We start from the raw sequence: 17446 nt of genomic DNA on the forward strand, positions 1-17446 counted from the left end.
GGCCTCCCCTTTTGGTCTATATCCAATACCCATCAGCCCACTGTGTAATAACACAGGAGCTTTTTCCCACAGGACGCCCATCGTGATCCGATTGGTTTCGGGTAAAACATAACACTCCCTCAGTGAGTACTGCAACCGAATACTCCTGGTCCTGATAGGTGGCTTGCTGTAAAGAGGTCTTGTTCCAGAACGGCGAGTCCGTTCTTTCCTGCTCTTTGGTGGTGGCCAATTCTGCTAGGGTCAGGGTCAGCATGTCAAGGGGCATTCCTGTTTTGGGGGACAGTGGAGTCAGAGCACATACCCAGCAATCAGTCTAGTTTGTTAAAGTGGTGACATGGTGCGCAAGCGAAACAAAGGAGTTATGCTCCCGATATGCACGGTTTGGAAATACCAATACAGAGAATAACAATGTTACCCAATTAATTATCACCAGAGTCTTCCCAACCCAGGGTCTCCAGTACCTGGGTGGGCCCATTTTAGCATTAAGGTGCCCGCTATTTGTGTCTTTTAAACAGTAGCTTTAGCCCGAGAGCGTCACTAGATGAGGAGTCAGCAGGCTGGACGGTCCACTGTTCTGCTGACGAGGGGGCGGGTACTGCCTTCAGACGAGAGTGATGGATCCAGTTCTTGTGTCCCTCGATCTTTGCCGCTGTATGGGAGATCAGCAGGACGGTATAGGTTCCTTTCCACTTTTCCTGGAGAGGCTCGTCCTTCAGCTTCCACAGTGTCATAGACGGTCACAACAGCATAACCCGCCCTCCTTTGTCCATCTATTACAGTACTGCTACCATCAGCGTACCACTCATAATCTGCATTTGGGAGGGGTACATCCTTTAAATCTGGACAGCTGGAGTACTGGACATGATCTCTAAACAGTCATGTTTCTGTTCCTCTGTTTCTGGCAAGATGGTTGCTGGGTTAAGGGAGGGGCAAGGCTGTAAGGTGATGTCAGAGTTCTCCAACAGCTTAGCCTTATACGAGCAATCCGAGCCTGGGTGAGCCAAAGCCCTCCCTTTGCATCCAATAAGGCTCAGACCATATGGGGAGTATAGATTTGCATAACCCCTCCCAATGTTAGCTTCTCGGCTTCCTCAAGCACTAGGGCAGTAGCTGCGACAGCCCGTAAACATGCCGGCCAACCCTTTGCAACCTGATCCAGTTGCTTAGAAAAATAAGCCACAGGACGTCTCCATGCTCCTAACAGCTGTGTGAGCACTCCTAGGGCCACCCCCTTTCGTTCATGTACATACAACTGAAATGGCTTAGAGAGATCTGGCAAGCCCAGACCTGGGGCTTCCATCAACTTCCTTTTCAGGATTTTAAATGCCCTGTCAGCCTCTGGGATCCAATAGAAGGTGTCATGATCTGCTCCTTTTACACAGTCGTACAGGGGTTTAGCCCACAGTCCAAACTCTGAGATCCATATCCTGTAAAAGCCTGCCATACCCAGAAATGCCCTGAGCTGCTAACGATTACTTGGGGTAGGAACTTGACAGATAGCTTCCTTTCTTTTTTTTTTTCTTTGCTTGAAAGCTGACGCTCCCCTTGCCTTAGCTGTAACCTGATTCTGCTCTACCTCAGACAACAGGGTTCTCAGGAGAATATTACAGTCATAGAATCATAGAATCATAGAATATCAGGGTTGGAAGGGACCTCAGGAGGTCATCTAGTCCAACCCCCTGCTCAAAGCAGGACCGATCCCCGACTAAATCATCCCAGCCAGGGCTTTGTCAAGCCTGACCTTAAAAACTTCTAGGGAAGGAGATTCCACCACCTCCCTAGGTAACGCATTCCAGTGTTTCACCACCCTCCTAGTGAAAAAGTTTTTCCTAATATCCAACCTAAATCTCCCCCACTGCAACTTGAAACCATTACTCCTTGTTCTGTCATCTGCTACCACTGAGAACAGTCTAGAGCCATCCTCTTTGGAACCCCCTTTGAGGTAGTTGAAAGCAGCTATCAAATCCCCCCTCATTCTTCTCTTCTGAAGACTAAACATCCCCAGTTCCCTCAGCCTCCCCTCATAAGTCATGTGTTCCAGTCCCCTCGTCATTTTTCTTGCCCTCCGCTGGACTCTTTCCAATTTTTCCACATCCTTCTTGTAGTGTGGGGCTCAAAACTGGACACAGTACTCCAGATGAGGCCTCACCAATGTCCAATAGAGGGGAATGATCACGTCCCTCGATCTGCTGGCAATGCCCCTACTTATACATCCCAAAATGCCATTGGCCTTCTTGGCAACAAGGGCACACTGTTGACTCATATCCAGCTTCTCGTCCACTGTAACCCCTAGGTCCTTTTCTGCAGAACTGCTGCCGAGCCATTCAGTCCCTAGTCTGTAGCGGTGCATGGGATTCTTCCTTGCTAAGTGCAGGACTCTGCACTTGTCCTTGTTGAACCTCATCAGATTTCTTTTGGCCCAATCCTCTAATTTGTCTAGGTCCCTCTGTATCCTATCCCTACCCTCCAGCGTATCTACCTCTCCTCCCAGTTTAGTGTCATCTGCAAACTTGCTGAGGGTGCAATCCACACCATCCTCCAGATCATTTATGAAGATATTGAACAAAACCAGCCCCAGGACCGACCCCTGGGGCACTCCACTTGATACCGGCTGCCAACTAGACATGGAGCCATTGATCACTATCCATTGAGCCCGACAATCTAGCCGGCTTTCTATCCACCTTATAGTCCATTCATCCAGCCCATACTTCTTTAACTTGCTGGGAAGAATACTGTGGGAGACTGTGTCAAAAGTTTTGCTGAAGTCAAGGAACAACACGTCCACTGCTTTCCCTTCATCCACAGAGCCAGTTATCTCGTCATAAAAGGCAATTAGATGAGTCAGGCATGACTTGCTCTTGGTGAATCCATGCTGACTGTTCCTGATCACTTTCCTCTCCTCTAAGTGCTTCAGAATTGATTCCTTGAGGACCTGCTCCATGATTTTTCCAGGGACTGAGGTGAGGCTGTGACTACTGAGGCACCCCTCAAAGACTGAAATAAACTGGCTTGGGTTCATGGAGAATTCCCCAGCCTGTGTTTTCAAAGCAGCCAAATCCACAGGATTAAAGGGCACATGAGTATAAACCTCCATAGTCATGGCCGGACGCCTGTCCGATCCAGATCGGGCGACTTTAGTTTCGGTGATTAAGGGGTATAGGCCAACCATTGGGGACTTACAAGGTGTGGGTGTAGGGGCCGAAGGGGACACCGGCTCTGCCATTACAGTGGGGGTGGGGGTCTGGGGACTAACATTAGCTGCTACCGAACCAGTCGGAGTCAGATTACAGCGCTGTAAAATATCTGGTCGAGTACATAAAGTCAGAAACAAATGCGCACACATAAGTTCATTCCAGTTCCTTATAAGGGTAGGATGCCTCGGGTTACAGAGATTGCCCCCTCGGTGGGACTCTATCCTTTGCTTACTGAGACTCTTGTGGCTTGCCCAGGGGCAGACGGACGTCAGGCTACCACTATGCAGTTTACACCCATGTGCAATTCAATCCTATAAACTTAGCAGCTTTTAAAACACAGGCACAAGCCGGATTGAGATGACTGTAATATCCCCCTGAGAACCCTGTTGCCTGAGGTGGAGAGGGATCAGGTTACAGCTAAGGCAAGGGGAGCGTCAGCTTTCAAGCAAAAAAAAAGAAAAGAAAAGAAGGAAGGAAGCTATCTGTCAAGTTCCTACCCCAAGTAATCGTAAGCGGCTCAGGGCATTTCTGGGTATGGCAGGCTTTTGCAGGATATGGATCCCAGAGTTTGGACTGTGGGCTAAACCCCTGTACGACTGTGTAAAAGGAGAAGATCATGATCCCTTCTATTGGACCCCAGAGGCTGACAGGGCATTTAAAATCCTGAAAAGGAAGTTGATGGAAGCCCCGGCTCTGGGCCTGCTGGATCTCTCTAAGCCATTTCAGTTGTATGTACATGAACGAAAGGGGGTGGCCCTAGGAGTGCTCACACAGCTGTTAGGAGCATGGAGACGTCCCGTGGCTTATTTGTCTAAGCAACTGGATCAGATTGCAAAGGGTTGGCTGGCATGTTTATGAGCGGTCGCAGCTACTGCCCTAGGGCTTGAGGAAGCCGAGAAGCTAACATTGGGAGGGGTTATGCAAATCTATACTCCCCATATGGTCTGAGCCTTATTGGATGCAAAGGGAGGGCTTTGGCTCACCCAGGCTCGGATTGCTCGTATCAGGCTAAGCTGTTGGAGAACTCTGACGTCACCTTACAGCCTTGCCCCTCCCTTAACCCAGCCACCCTCTTGCCAGAAACAGAGGAACAGAACATGACTGTTCAGAGAACATAGATGTCCAGTACTCCAGCTGTCCGGATTTAAAGGATGTACCCCTCCCAAATGCAGATTATGAGTGGTACGCTGATGGTAGCAGTACTGTAATAGATGGACAAAGGAGGGCGGGTTATGCTGTTGTGACCCTCCATGACACTGTGGAAGCTGAAGGTTTGCCTGCTGGGACCTCTGCCCAGCTTGCCGAACTAATAGCCCTGACCCGTGCACTTGAACTGTCAAAAGGAAAGCGGGTCAAGATTTTTACCGATTCAAAGTATGCTTTTGGTGTGCTGCGTGCTCATGCTGGCCTATGGAAGCAAAGGGGAATGCTGACAGCCCAAGGCTCCCCAGTCAAGTACGGGCCCCAAATCCTCCAGCTCCTAGAAGCCGTACAACTCCCCTCGGAAGTGGCGGTGGTACACTGTAAAGCCCATCAAAGGGAGGATCAAGATGTGGCCAGAGGTAACGCCCGGGCAGATAGAGAGGCTAAGCATGCTGCCACCCTGCCATCCCCTCAGACTGAGAACGCCCATATGCATGCCCTTGTCCCATCAGTAGGGGAGCTTCCAACCCCTCAGTACTCTGGGGAGGAGAGACAGCTAACTGACAAACTCGGTCTCCGGGAAAAGGAGGGATGGCTCCATTCCCCGGAAGGGAAGGTCCTCTTACCAAAGGGCCTAATCCGGCCAGTGCTGCAGAAACTACATCAAACCACTCATGCTGGCAGGGAAGCACTTATCCAACTAATGGGAAAATACTTTATCACCTCCGGACTCCGACCCCTGGCTGCCCAGGTACAAGCGGACTGCTTAGTCTGCCAAAAGAATAACCCCCGACCGGGACATCCTGTGCCACCAGCTGCCCTAGAACCCACTCTGGGCTCTGGACAAGTGTGGCAAATAGACTTTACTGAGTTTCCCCGGACCCAAGGGTTCAAATATCTCCTTGTCATAGTGGATCGGTTCAGAGGACGGCCAGAAGCCTTCCAATGCCGTAACTGCACTGCCAGAACAGTGGCCCTCAAGTTTGTTAAGGAGATCATTCCTCGCTTTGGGCTCCCCCTGTGGATGGAATCTGACAACGGGACACATTTCACGTCACAAATCATTCAAAGCATCTCACATGCCTTACAGGTCCCCTGGAAACTCCATACACCCTGGAGACCCCAAGCCAGTGGTGTAGTGGAGCGTACCAATCAGACCCTTAAACGGCATCTCTCAAAAGTGTGCCAAGAAGCCTCACTGCAATGGCCTGATGCTTTGCCCCTCGTCCTACTCCGTATCCGCGTTCTCCCAAAGGGTAGATTAGGGCTTAGTCCCTTTGAAATTATGTTTGGATATGTATGGACACAGTATATGTGTTCCCCGTCTGCTGTTCTCTTGTCTCTTCACAGGTATACCAAGGATTCCCAGCCTCTCCCCTTGGACACTCCCGTCCACTCCTTACAGTCCTGTGACTCTGTGTTTGTTCGTACCTGGAAAGACGAGCCTCTCCAGGAAAAGTGGAAAGGACCCTATACCATCCTGCTGATCTCCCATACAGCGGCAAAGATCGAGGGACACAAGAACTGGATCCATCCCTCTCGTCTGAAGGCAGTACCCGTCCCCTCGTCAGCAGAACAGTGGACCATCCAACCTGCTGACTCCTCATTTAGTGACGAGGGGAGCAAAAGAATAAAAAACAAATCTGGTCTATTTCTTGTTTTGATCCACTCCATCTATCTTTTACATCTTTGGCTGGCAGAAGACGGTGCAATAGGACTGCTCGCCATCCTCAGCTCCTGGCTGCTCGGCAGAAGACGGTGCAATAGGACTGCTAGCCATCCTCATCTCCTGGCTGGTCGGCAGAAGATGGTGCAATAGGGCTGCCGGCAGGACTGAAGAGAATGACCTGCTCGAGTCACTCCTATTTCAGTCCCTGCGGCCATGTCTGCACAGGAGCTCCTGACCGACCTTACTGAGGCGGCCAAGAGCTCCTAGGACATGAGGACGATGGTTATCAGGCCTATGCACCGTCTGCTGCCACAAGGCAATGAGCTGCAGCTGTGTAGCAATGGAATCCTGTGTCTGCCAGCACCCAGGAGACGCAGGGTGACAGTGAGCTGAGCGGGCTCCATGCTTGCCGTGGTATGGCGTCTGCACAGGTAACTCAGGAAAAAAGGCGCGAAACTATTGTCTGCCGTTGCTTTCATGGAGGGAGGGAGGGAAGGGGGGGCCTGAGGACATGTGCCCAGAACCACCCTCGACAATGTTTTTTGCCCCATCAGGCACTGGGATCTCAACCCAGAATTCCAGTGGGCGGCGGAGACTGTGGGAACTGTGGGATGGCTTCCCACAGTGCAACGCTCCGGAAGTCGACGTGAGCCTTGGTACTGTGGAAGCGCTCCGCCCAGTTAATGCACTTAATGCACTTAGAGCATTTTGTGTGGGGGGACACACTCGACTATATAAAAACGATTTCTAAAAACCAACTTCTATAAATTTGACCTAATTTCATAGTGTAGATATACCCTTAGCCGGCTAAAACAGAGGTTTGTTAGATGACAGGAACATGGTCTAAAACAGAGCTTGTAGGTGCAGAGAACCAGACCCCTCAGCCGGGTCCATTTTGGGGGGCAGTGAGCCAGACAACCACATCTGCACTTCACTCCACGTCCCCAGCCAGCCCCAAACTGAAACTCCCTCCAGCCCCTCCTCCTCTGGGTTTTGTCCCTTTCCCGGGCCAGGAGGGCACCTGATTCCTTTGTTCTCCAACCCTTTATATCTCACCTTGCAGGGGGGAAGGGCCCAGGCCATCACTTGCCAGGAGACAGAGTGTCAGCCATTTATGTACACTGGCCCTTTGCTCTGCAACAATTACATCCCCTTATCCCACCACCTAGAGACTGAAGAAATGCATAGGGGAAACTGAGGCACCCCTATAGTATTCAGAGGAAACATTAAGAACAGTCCCACTTCGTCACAGGGCCTTTCACCTCTAGGGGGCTGGCTCAAATCTGCGTCCTTTTCTCTTAGCAGTAGACCCCACCCCCCAACCAGAGCCAGGAGAGAACCCAGGAGTCCTGGCTCCCAGCCACCCCCACCCCCCAATCACTAGACCCCATTCCCCTCCCAGAGCTGGGGTATAGAACAGGCTAGGTGTCGGGCATCAGGTTTTCACAGAATTTCACTGGCAGTAGCAGAAACAGGAAGCGAGCGCCGGCTCTGGCCAGACTTCCCCTTTCCCAGATTTATTCACTGCTCCTTTATCAACTCAGGATCTACATTTACCCCTCCTTCCCCTGCTCACGGGGACCAGAAACCTCAACTCCCACCCCCCTCAGACCCCCCTGTCACGTCTCTGTGCCACATCACTCAGCTAAGAACGGCGTGTGCAGCGATGGTACCTGAGAAGGAGGTTGGCCAGGTCCCTCCACCCTCATGCTCCAGGGCTGGGCCTGGGCCCAGCTTGGTCAGGAAGGAATCTCTGTCCCGCTCCTTGGGAGAGGGTTTCTTTGTGGGGGGCACTGTGTGTGGGAGGGGGGTAGAAGCCCTCCTCTACTCTGAGCTGCTGCTCCAGGGAGGCTAGACGGGCCTGTTGGAAAAGCTCAGGGCAGCCTGGACACCTCTTGACACCTCCTGAGATTCCCCTGTTCCCAGCTGGTCCCCGGACTGGGCAGCTCCCATGTGGGGCTGGGTTGTGATGGGGGGTGGCGTGGGACCAGGCAAGTGCAGGAGGGGATGTGGTTTGGCGGGTGTTGCAGGGAGCTGGCTTTGCTCTGACCGTGGTAGGTTTGGGCTAGAGATTGCAGAGAAACCAGCTGATGGGGAAGAAAGGGGCCGAGCACATCACGGGCTTCCTGGGGCTGCAGCCCCCGGCACAGTTCCTCATTCCGCTCGCACTCGGGCCTCAGGCTCAGTGGAGCTCAGCAGTGGGCTGTTGGTGGCAGCACTGAGGGGCCCCCCTGTCACGGAGTGTGGAGGAGTCCAGGCCCTGCACCCCTCTTCCTGGGATTCACTGAGACTCTCAGCCAGCCAGTAAAACAGAAGGCTTATTGGACAACAGGAACACAGTCCAAAACAGAGCTTGTGGGTACACCCAGGACCCCTCAGTCAAGTCCTTCTGGGGGAGCAGGGAGCTTAGACCCCAGCCCTGGGGTTCCCTGTGTTCCTCCACCCAGCCCCAAACTGAAACTAAACCGCCCCAGCAGGCTCCCTTCTGCAGCCTCTGTTCACATTCCTGGGCAGAGGTCTTATCTCCCCCTCACCCTCCTGGCTCTGGTTACAGGCTCTCAGGTCTCCCATCCCCAGGGCACATTCCCAGGTCAACACTCCCAGCTCCCTGCCATCATTCCCAGGTCAACACTCCCCGCTCCCTGCTGCGTCACATCCTCACACCCCCACTGTCCCATCATGGCGTCTGCTCTCACTGTCCTCTTCCTCGGTAAGTATCGGAGACAGCCAGGGCGTGTGTCCATGTGGGGGGTGGATCTGAGACCAGGGCTTGTGCCCAAGGTGGGGGGATCTTAGACCAGGGCATGTTCTCATGGAGGGGTGGATCTGAGACCAGGGCCTGTGCTCATGGACGGTGGATCTGAGACCAGGGCGTGTGCCCATGGAGGGGTGGATCTGAGACCAGGGCATGTGCCCAAGGAGGGGGGATCTGAGACCTGGGCGTGTGCTCACGGAGGGGGGATCTGAGACCAGGGCGTGTGCCCATGGCGGGGTGGGGTGGGGTGGGGTGGAAATGAGACCAGGGTGAGGGATCCAGTTGCTCTGGGATCTGGTCACTAACGAGCCGTCTCCTCTCCAGGCTGCTGGCTGGCCGGTCACAGCGGGGCGTGGGGAGGTGAGTATCAGTCTGGGGGGAGAACAGTAACATCAAGGATGGGGGAGGGGATCTGAGTCCTGAACCTTACCCAAAACTCAACACAAACTCTCCCTGGGCGCTCAGACCCGTCCCAGTTCTTCTCTGCCCCGCCCCACCAGGGAGTAACGAGGAGCCGACCTTGGCTCCCGGGGTCTGACAAAGCGGATGGGAACCATCCACTGGTTCAGTGTCCTGCCCCCCCCAGGCTGGGAAGATTGCGGGGGGCGGGGGGGAATGTGGATTTATTTCAGCTCATACAAACGCTAATAGGGGCCATCCGTGGGCTCTAGATCCCCTTGGGGTAACCAAAACGTTCACGGTCAGTGCAGCCGTGGGGAAGACCCCGCCCAGATCAGCCCCCGCCCCAACACCTCCCTCCCCTGCACTCACAGTCGCCCACCCCGCGATCCCAAGGCCTGGGGAAAGGTGGGTCTCTGCACTGTTGGACGCTCAGAGTCAGGCTCTGCCCTGAGCCCAGCAGAGGGGACAGAGTCACTGGGGGGTTTATCAGCCGGGGGAAGAAGCAGCCACTGGACATTCAGGGCTGAGGGAGGGGGGATTCCTGCCCCCAGCGGGAGCTGCTGAGCAGGGGGGCCTTTCCCAGGTAACACATCAGTTAGGGGGTGACGGGCGGAGCTGAAGGTTATAAACCTCAGTGGATAGGAGAGACTTGCACAGTCCCCTACAAGTCAGGGGTGGTGCTGCGTGTAAGCGGGGGAACGGTCCCGCTATTGTGGGGAACTTTCCTGGCTTATACCCACCCCGGCGGGATTGGCTGGCGAAAGGATCTGAGTCCTCGCTCCCACTCCCTTTACCCAGCGGCCTGCCTGACCTCGAGGGCTCCCCTTCCTCCCCCCAGTGTGGCAGAGTCCTCATGACCCCGGCAAGGCTGGGCCCCAGATTCCCAGGGGGCTCGACCCCCAACCTTGTTGTGGTCACTTCAGGAAGGGGTGAGGGTGTCCCCTCTCCCGGGTGCTCTCTCTGTGCTGGACGCTTCCCTGACCCCCTGATCATTACAGACAATTTATTACACAAGAATCAATTTTTAAAAATAAGGAAAAAAATGGGGAAGGTGAAAGGAAAACCCGTCACCCCGCTCTGTGGCCTGGGGACGTCACAGCCAGCGTCTCTGGGCTCCGGTGGCTGCAGCTCCGCTCCCAGGACAGGGCTGCTCTGTGGGCTGCTGCTTTGACTCTGCTCCCAGCACGGACCTCCTCCCCGGGCTGCTGTTCTGGCCCCTCTGGCTGGCCCGGCTCTGGGTGCTCCCAGCTCACCTCGGGCCCCTGCTTTCTCCTTAGCTCGGCCCCCCTCTGTCTGCCCCAGGCGATTCCAGCTCACCCAGAGGACGGGACCCCCTGGATTCCTGACTAGCCCGCTGGCCCTGGCAATCAGGCTCACCTGGAGCGTTGGCCTCTCCCCATCGTTCCTGGGACTGTCGGTCTCAGGGTCCTGGATTCCCATCGACCCTTCCCCTTGGTGCTGGGAGCTAGCAACCAAAACACCCGGAGTGAATGTCAGTAAGGGGACAACAGTCCCGTTACATGTGCACAGAACCCAGGAGTCCTGGCCCCCATCCTCCCTGCTCTCCCCACTAGACCCCACTCCCCTCCCAGAGCCAGGGACAGAACCCGGAGTCCTGGCCCACATCCTCCTGCTCTCCAGCCTAGACCCCAAGCCCCTCCCAGAGCCAGGGACAGAACCCAGGAGTCCTGGCTCCCAGCCCCCTCCCAGCACAGAAGCCAGGTCGTGAATGGACCCCTAGAGACTGGACTGGTGTGTCACCCACTTGGGAGCAGAGCTTTGGGCCCCCAGGGGCTGGGGTTGCTCCATGTCTCATGCTGTTAGCCCAGGGCTCAGAGGAAACTCTGGGCCCCTGTGGAAAGGCATCCAGGAGCCCGTCCCCAGGGCCACCGGGTCTGACCCCCCACGGAGGCCGCGTGGTGAGGACGGGCCCCAGGACTGGGTGACGGGGCCTGCGTCTCACGGCCTGTCTGCTTCCCCCTGCAGAGCCCAGCTACCCCAAACCCAGCATCTCCCTGAGCCCCAGCGGGGGGGTCTCCCTGGGGGGAGCCGTGGCCGTCTGGTGTCAAGGGCAGCACCGAGGCGTGCGGTTCGTGCTGAATAAAGAGGGACGCCGTTTCCAAACTGTGGCTTCGAAGGGGTTGGAGGCTGTGTTTCCCATCAGCAACGTGCGCCGGGAGGACCGGGGGAGCTACAGCTGCTCCTATCAGAACAGATTGGAGCCGTTCGCTATGTCGTCCCCCAGCGACCCCGGGGAGCTGGTGGTGAGAGGTGAGGGGCTCAGCTCGGTGTCCCCGTTCCCAGCCCCACACCCAGCCCGACCCTTACGGGGCCTCGGTGCTAGTGGGACGCTCAGAGCCAGGCTCTGCCCTGAGCCCTGAGCCCGCAGTGGGGACGCCCAGCCGGGGAGCGGGGACAGAGTCACTGGTGGGTTCCACAGCCAGGGGGGAGCAGCAGCCCCTGGGGACTCGGGGCAGGGAGGTGACTTTAACGCTGCCCCTTGTACGTAGGAACCGTGAGTCGCTATTTAATCCCGTGATCCCCTCCCCACTGTTCTCCTGGCGCGGCCACAGACTCTGTGTGATGGGAGCCCATCGTGGTTTTCAAAAGTGTCCTTCTTTGTCGGGGGGCCTCAATCTTGGGGGATCTCAGACCGACCGCCCACAAACGGAGACGCCCACAGTTAGTGGAGACCTCTGCAAACACTGGCCTCAATAGCACTGGATCCCTTGTGTTGGGGGAGCATGTAGGGCCCCTGCCATGGTCAGGACCCCTTTGTGCCCGGTGCTGCATAAACACAGAGTGAAGAGACTGTCCCTGCCCCTGGGAGCTCACGAAGGAAAGTGAATCTGACTGTGACTCAGGTTCCCCCTGTAGAATGGGGATAAAGACACCTCGCTGCCTCCCGGGGGGCTGACTTCCTTCCTGTGTGGGGCTCAGGCCCTATAGTGCCAGGCTCCAGAGAGCAGCCTCTGAGTCGCCCTGTGCTCCGGGGGATGCATTGAATGAGGCAGGGGCCACACACGGCGTACGAGGACCCCAAGAACTAGGCAGCCGCGGCTCCATGTGTGTGGGACTGGGAGCCCAGGTCACAGGGCCAGGTTTCTGGGTCAGGGGGACTCTGGGATCTGGGAGAGAATCTCTGCCATGGATCTGCCCATGCCAGGGCCAGACGGGGAATCATCGAAGATTAGGGTTGGAGGGGACCTCAGGAGGTCATCTTGTCCAACCCCCTGGTCAAAGCAGGACCAAGGCCAACCAAATCATCCCAGCCAGGGCTTTGTCAAGCCAGGCCTTAAAAACGTCTAAGGATGGAGATTCCACCACCTCCCTAGGGAGCCCATTCCAGTGCCTCACCACCCTGCTAGTGAAATAGTTGTTACAGGTTGGATCACAGAAACCCCCTTGGGGCTCCCAACTGATGTGCCAAGACTACTTCTGCCCCTGCCCTCCTTGCCAGCTTGGCACTCCAGAATCCTGCCTGGCTGCGCCAGACGCGCTTGCCGGCCAGAAACACAGACCCAGGTCTGAACCACATCCCACAAGCTACAAGCTTAACTGAGAGCAGCTTACAGAAGTGTTCCTGTCTTTAACACTCTGATGCCCAACTCCCAATCGGGTCTAAACCCCAAATAAGTTGGTTTTACTCTGTATAAAGCTTATACAGGGTAAACTCATAAATTGTTCGCCCTCTATAACACTGATCGAGAGATATGCACAGCTGTTTGCCCCCCGCCCACCAGGTATTAATACATACTCTGGGTTAATTAATAAGTAAAAAGTGATTTTACTAACTACAGAAAGTAGGATTTAAGTGGTTCCAAGTAATAACAGACAGAACAAAGTGAATTACCAAGCAAAATAAAATAAAACACGCATGTCTATGTCTAATCAAACTGAATAGAGATAAAAACCTCACCAGTTCCAGTAAGCTTCCTTTTACTGACAAATCCCCTTCTTGTCTGGGTCCAGCTATCACTCACATCCCCTGAAGTTACTGTCCTTTGTTCCAGTTTCTTTCAGGTATCTTTGGGGGTGGAGAGGCTCTCTCTTTAGCCAGCTGAAGATAAAAATGGAGGGGTCTTCCAGAGGTTTAAATAGACTTTCTCTTGTGATCATGGGATCCAGGACCACCAGCTCCTTCAGGTCACCCAGCAGATGGCGCAGCGAGCGGTAGCCGTGCCGGGGCAGATCCAGCACCTGCCATGGTGCTGGTGGAAGAGCCTCCCCAAATCCCGCAGCGGGATGCCCCCCGGCTGGCTCAACAGCAGCCCCAGCACAGCCCCATTGAGGGTCAGCTGCGAGCCGGGATCCAGCCGCCCCCCGGCAAAAGCTGGAAGGAGAAACAGCTGTTGGGGGGCTCAAAGGGCACCAGATGGGAGGACTTTACCCTTCACTGGTCACCCGGGGGACTCTCTCATAGCAGAGGGGTGGGCCTGGGCAGAGCCGGGATACCAGGGGAGATGGGCCCCTGCTGCGAGTGGGAGAGAAATTCCCTGCCCACGGTGGGACTGCAGGTCAGGACTAAAAGAAAACGAGGACTTGTGGCACCTTAGAGACTAAATTGGTTAATTTATTAACACGGCTGTTACTCTGATACCGGGCAGGACTAAGGCTCTCGTCAGTAGGGGGCAACTCGGGGCGGGGGCAGCCCCCTCTCCAGAGACACTAGGCCCCACTCCCCTCCCAGAGCAGGGGAACGGGACCCAGGCATCCTGGCTCCCAGGCCCCCTGCTCTAACCACTAGCCCCCACTTCCCTCCCAGAGCCAGGGAGAGAACCCAGGAGTCCTGCTGGCTCCCTGCCCTCCCGTCCCAGAGCTGGGAAGAGAACCCAGGAGTCCTGGCTCCCAGCCCGCTGCCCCCTGCTCTAACCACTAGCCCCCAGCCCCCTCCCAGAGCCAGGGAGAGAACCCAGGAGTCCCAGCCCCCAGCCCCCTCCCCCCTCCTCTAACCGCTAGCCCCCACTCCCCTCCCAGAGCCAGGGAGAGAACCCAGGAGTCCTGGCTCCCAGCCTCCCACTCGCTCTAGTCACAAGACCCCAGTCCCCTCCCAGAGCCAGGGATAGCACCCAGGAGTCCTGGCTCCCAGCCCCCCTGCTCTAACCACTAAACCCCACTCCCCTCCCGGAGCCAGGGACAGAATCCAGGAGTCCTGGCTCCCAGCCCACCTGTTCTAACCCATTAGGCCCCAATACTCCACTGCTGCACTAGGGGGTGCTTTGCTGCAGGGGAAGGGGCTCAGTAGAGAAGCAGTCTCCCCTGGCGGTCACTGCTGGCCCTGTTACCCCAGTGCACTGCTTGGGGGGCGCTGTGCTGCAGGGAGTGGGGGCAGAGGTCACTAGGGGGCTCTCCCCTGGCCGTCAGTGCCGGCCCCAGTGCTAAGTAAAGTCCTACAGAGAGAAATCCTACAAAACCCTGTGCAACAATTACAGCCGTGGCTTCTTCACATCCTCCCCGGTGTTCTCAGCTCCGATGGGCCTCTCAGTAGACAAGCGTCGCTAGCGGGATGGTTCCTGCTGGGGTTTCCCTTGGGTCTTCCCTCTTTGATATTGTAGCTCTGACTACACCTAACACATAAGAACGGCCACACTGGGTCAGACGAAAGGGCCATATAGCCCAGTATCCTGTCTGCGACAGTGGCCAGTGCCAGGTGCCCCATTGGGAATGAACAGAACAGGAAATCAGAAAGTGATCCGTCCCCTGTCGTCCTCTCAGCAAACAGAGGCTCGGGACACCATCCCTGCCCATCCTGGCTAATAGCCATTGATGGACCTATCCTCATGAACTTATCTAGTTCTTTTTCGAACCCTGTTATAATCTTGGCTTTCACAACATCCTGTGGCAAGGAGTTCCACAGGCTGACTGTGCGTTGCCTGAGGTTTCAGAGTAACAGCCGTGTTAGTCTGTATTCACAAAAAGAAAAGGAGTACTTGTGGCACCTTAGAGACAAACCAATTTATTTGAGCATGAGCTTTCGTGAGCTACAGCTCACTTCATCAGATGCATACCGTGGAAACTGCAGCAGACTTTATATATACACAGAGAATATGAAACAATACCTCCTCCCACCCCACTGTCCTGCTGGTAATAGCTTATCTAAAGTAATCTTCAGGTTAGGCCATTGCCTGAGGAAATACTTCCTCTTGTGTGTTTTAAACCTGCTGACTATTCATTTCATTGGGTGACCCCTAGCTCTTGTATTATGAAAAGGAGTAACCAACACTTCCTGATTTACTTTCTCCGCACCAGTCATGGTTTTACAGACCTTCATCATATCCCCCCGAGTTGTCTCTTTTCCAAGCTGAAAAGTTTTAATCTCTCCTCATACAGAAACCGTTCCAGACCCCTCATCATTTTTGTTTCCCTTTTCTGAACCTTTTCCTATTCCAGTCTATCTTTTTTGAGATGGGGCGACCACATCTGCACGCAGTATTCAAGGTGTGCACGTACCATGGATTTTGTCACAGAGTGTGGGTCCCAGGTCACCACTCCCCCTCCCTGCTGCGTCACAGATTTATATAGAGGCAACATGATATTTTATGTCTTGTTATCTCTCCCTTTCTTAATGATGCCCATCCTTCTGCTGGCTTTTTTGACTGTCGCTGCACACTGAGTGGAAGTTTTCAGAGAACTCTCCACACTGACTCCCAGATCTCTCTCCTGCGTGGTAACAGCTAATTGAGGCCCCATCATGGTATATGTAGAGCTGGGATGATGCTTTCCAACGTGCATCACTTTGCATTGATCAACACTGAATTTCATCTGCCAGTTTGTTGCCCAGTCACCCACTTTCTGGAGATCCCTTTGTAGCTCTTGGCAGTCTGCCTGCGACTTAACTAACTTGAGTAGTTTTGTATCATCTGCAAATTTTGCCACCTCACCGTTTATGCATGAAGGTGTGTCACGGACTCACAGGCCCCTGCATGCTCTCTCGGCTCTGAAGGATCCCCGGGAAGAACTCCCCTCCGTCTGACAGCCCTTCTCGGGGTTCACTCTCTGTTGGGGGCTAAGCCCTGGGTTCCACCGTCTCCTGGAACTGCACCTCTCAGAGCCTCCAGCCCGCCTGGGTCCCTTCGTGAGCCCCCTTGGGGGGTCCCCTTGCTCTGGCTACCTGGGGCCACCCCCACCAGATGGAGCGATGCTCCCTGATCTCCAGCCTGCAGGGACTCTCAGCCGGCGTAAAACAGGAGGGTTTATTGTACGGCCGAACCCAGCCTCGGCAGTTCTCAGGGGCCTCGGGCCTGGCCAGTCTCAGCACCATCCAGCTGGGTCTGTCTCAGTCCAGGTGGGTCCAGACCCCTCTTTGTCCCCAGTCCAGAAGCAACTTCCTTCCAGCTGATCCCCCTATATCACCTTCCCCACAGCCCCTCCTCCGCCCTGCGTCTTCCTTCCGCACAAACAGATCACCGGGGCCCTCTCTCTTCCGTCCTTTGTCCTCCCACTGGCCAGAACTGGCCGGCTCCCAACATAGGCTGGGCCTCTGGGTCACCAGTTGCTAAGATCTATCATGTCCAGGCCATTGTCTGGGGTCCAGGCTGCTAGGTGAGATCACACCTGGCCCTCTGCGCCGGCAAACCCTCACTCCCACCACCTCGTGACACACACGGCAGCGCACAGGGGAAACTGAGGCACGCACAGTACTCATGCACAACACTAACAAAATCCCCCGCTTCATCACAAGGCGTCAGCCTGCTTTTCCTTAGCTGCACTTCCACGCCCCATGATTATTGGTCTGCCCTGTTTTTCATAGGTTGTTTGTAGTTCCTTTTCGTCTCACGTGCAGCTACGCATGGCAAGTACCCTGCGGTCAGGACAGACATTTAAAGATGTTACAATCAGGCGGCAGTTGGTTTTGGACAATACGTTGTGTCTATTGCAATCCATTTTCCCATAACCTCACCTGTTGGCACATCTTATGAAGTAACCTTTGGTCTTAGCGGTTATTGCTAGGTCACGCAATCATCTTAAGCCTCTGGCCTAGTCTGGCGAAGCTAAAATCGTACAGGTCTCAGCCTGTAGGCCTTGCTATTAACCGTGCTTTACTAATACCTAATACACACCCCTCACGCCTACTTATCTATCCTATACTGCGCTAATCCTACAACTCCAGTCTAAGGAGCATCCGTTGATTGTATAGCAAATAGCACATCCATTGGCTGTACCATCACATAATACGCTGAGAAACGGAGGATAAAATGAAGGCTCCACACATGTCAAGGTTCCTCCCCTACTATGAACTCTAGGGTACAGATGTGGGGACCTGCATGAAAACCTCCTAAGCTT

At 54.8% G+C, this 17446-nt stretch overlaps 1 protein-coding gene across 1 annotated transcript in view; it reads left to right on the forward strand.

Moving 5' to 3' along the window:
- Positions 1–17446, forward strand: part of LOC144279333 (alpha-1B-glycoprotein-like) — a 118968-nt gene that overhangs the window by 8196 nt on the left and 93326 nt on the right. Inside the window, 1 exon segment of the mRNA XM_077840805.1 lies at positions 11150–11434. Within this exon segment, the coding sequence (XP_077696931.1) occupies positions 11150–11434 (285 nt within the window).

The sequence above is a fragment of the Eretmochelys imbricata genome, chromosome 23 (assembly GCF_965152235.1).
Source record: "Eretmochelys imbricata isolate rEreImb1 chromosome 23, rEreImb1.hap1, whole genome shotgun sequence".
NCBI lineage: Eukaryota > Metazoa > Chordata > Testudines > Cheloniidae > Eretmochelys > Eretmochelys imbricata.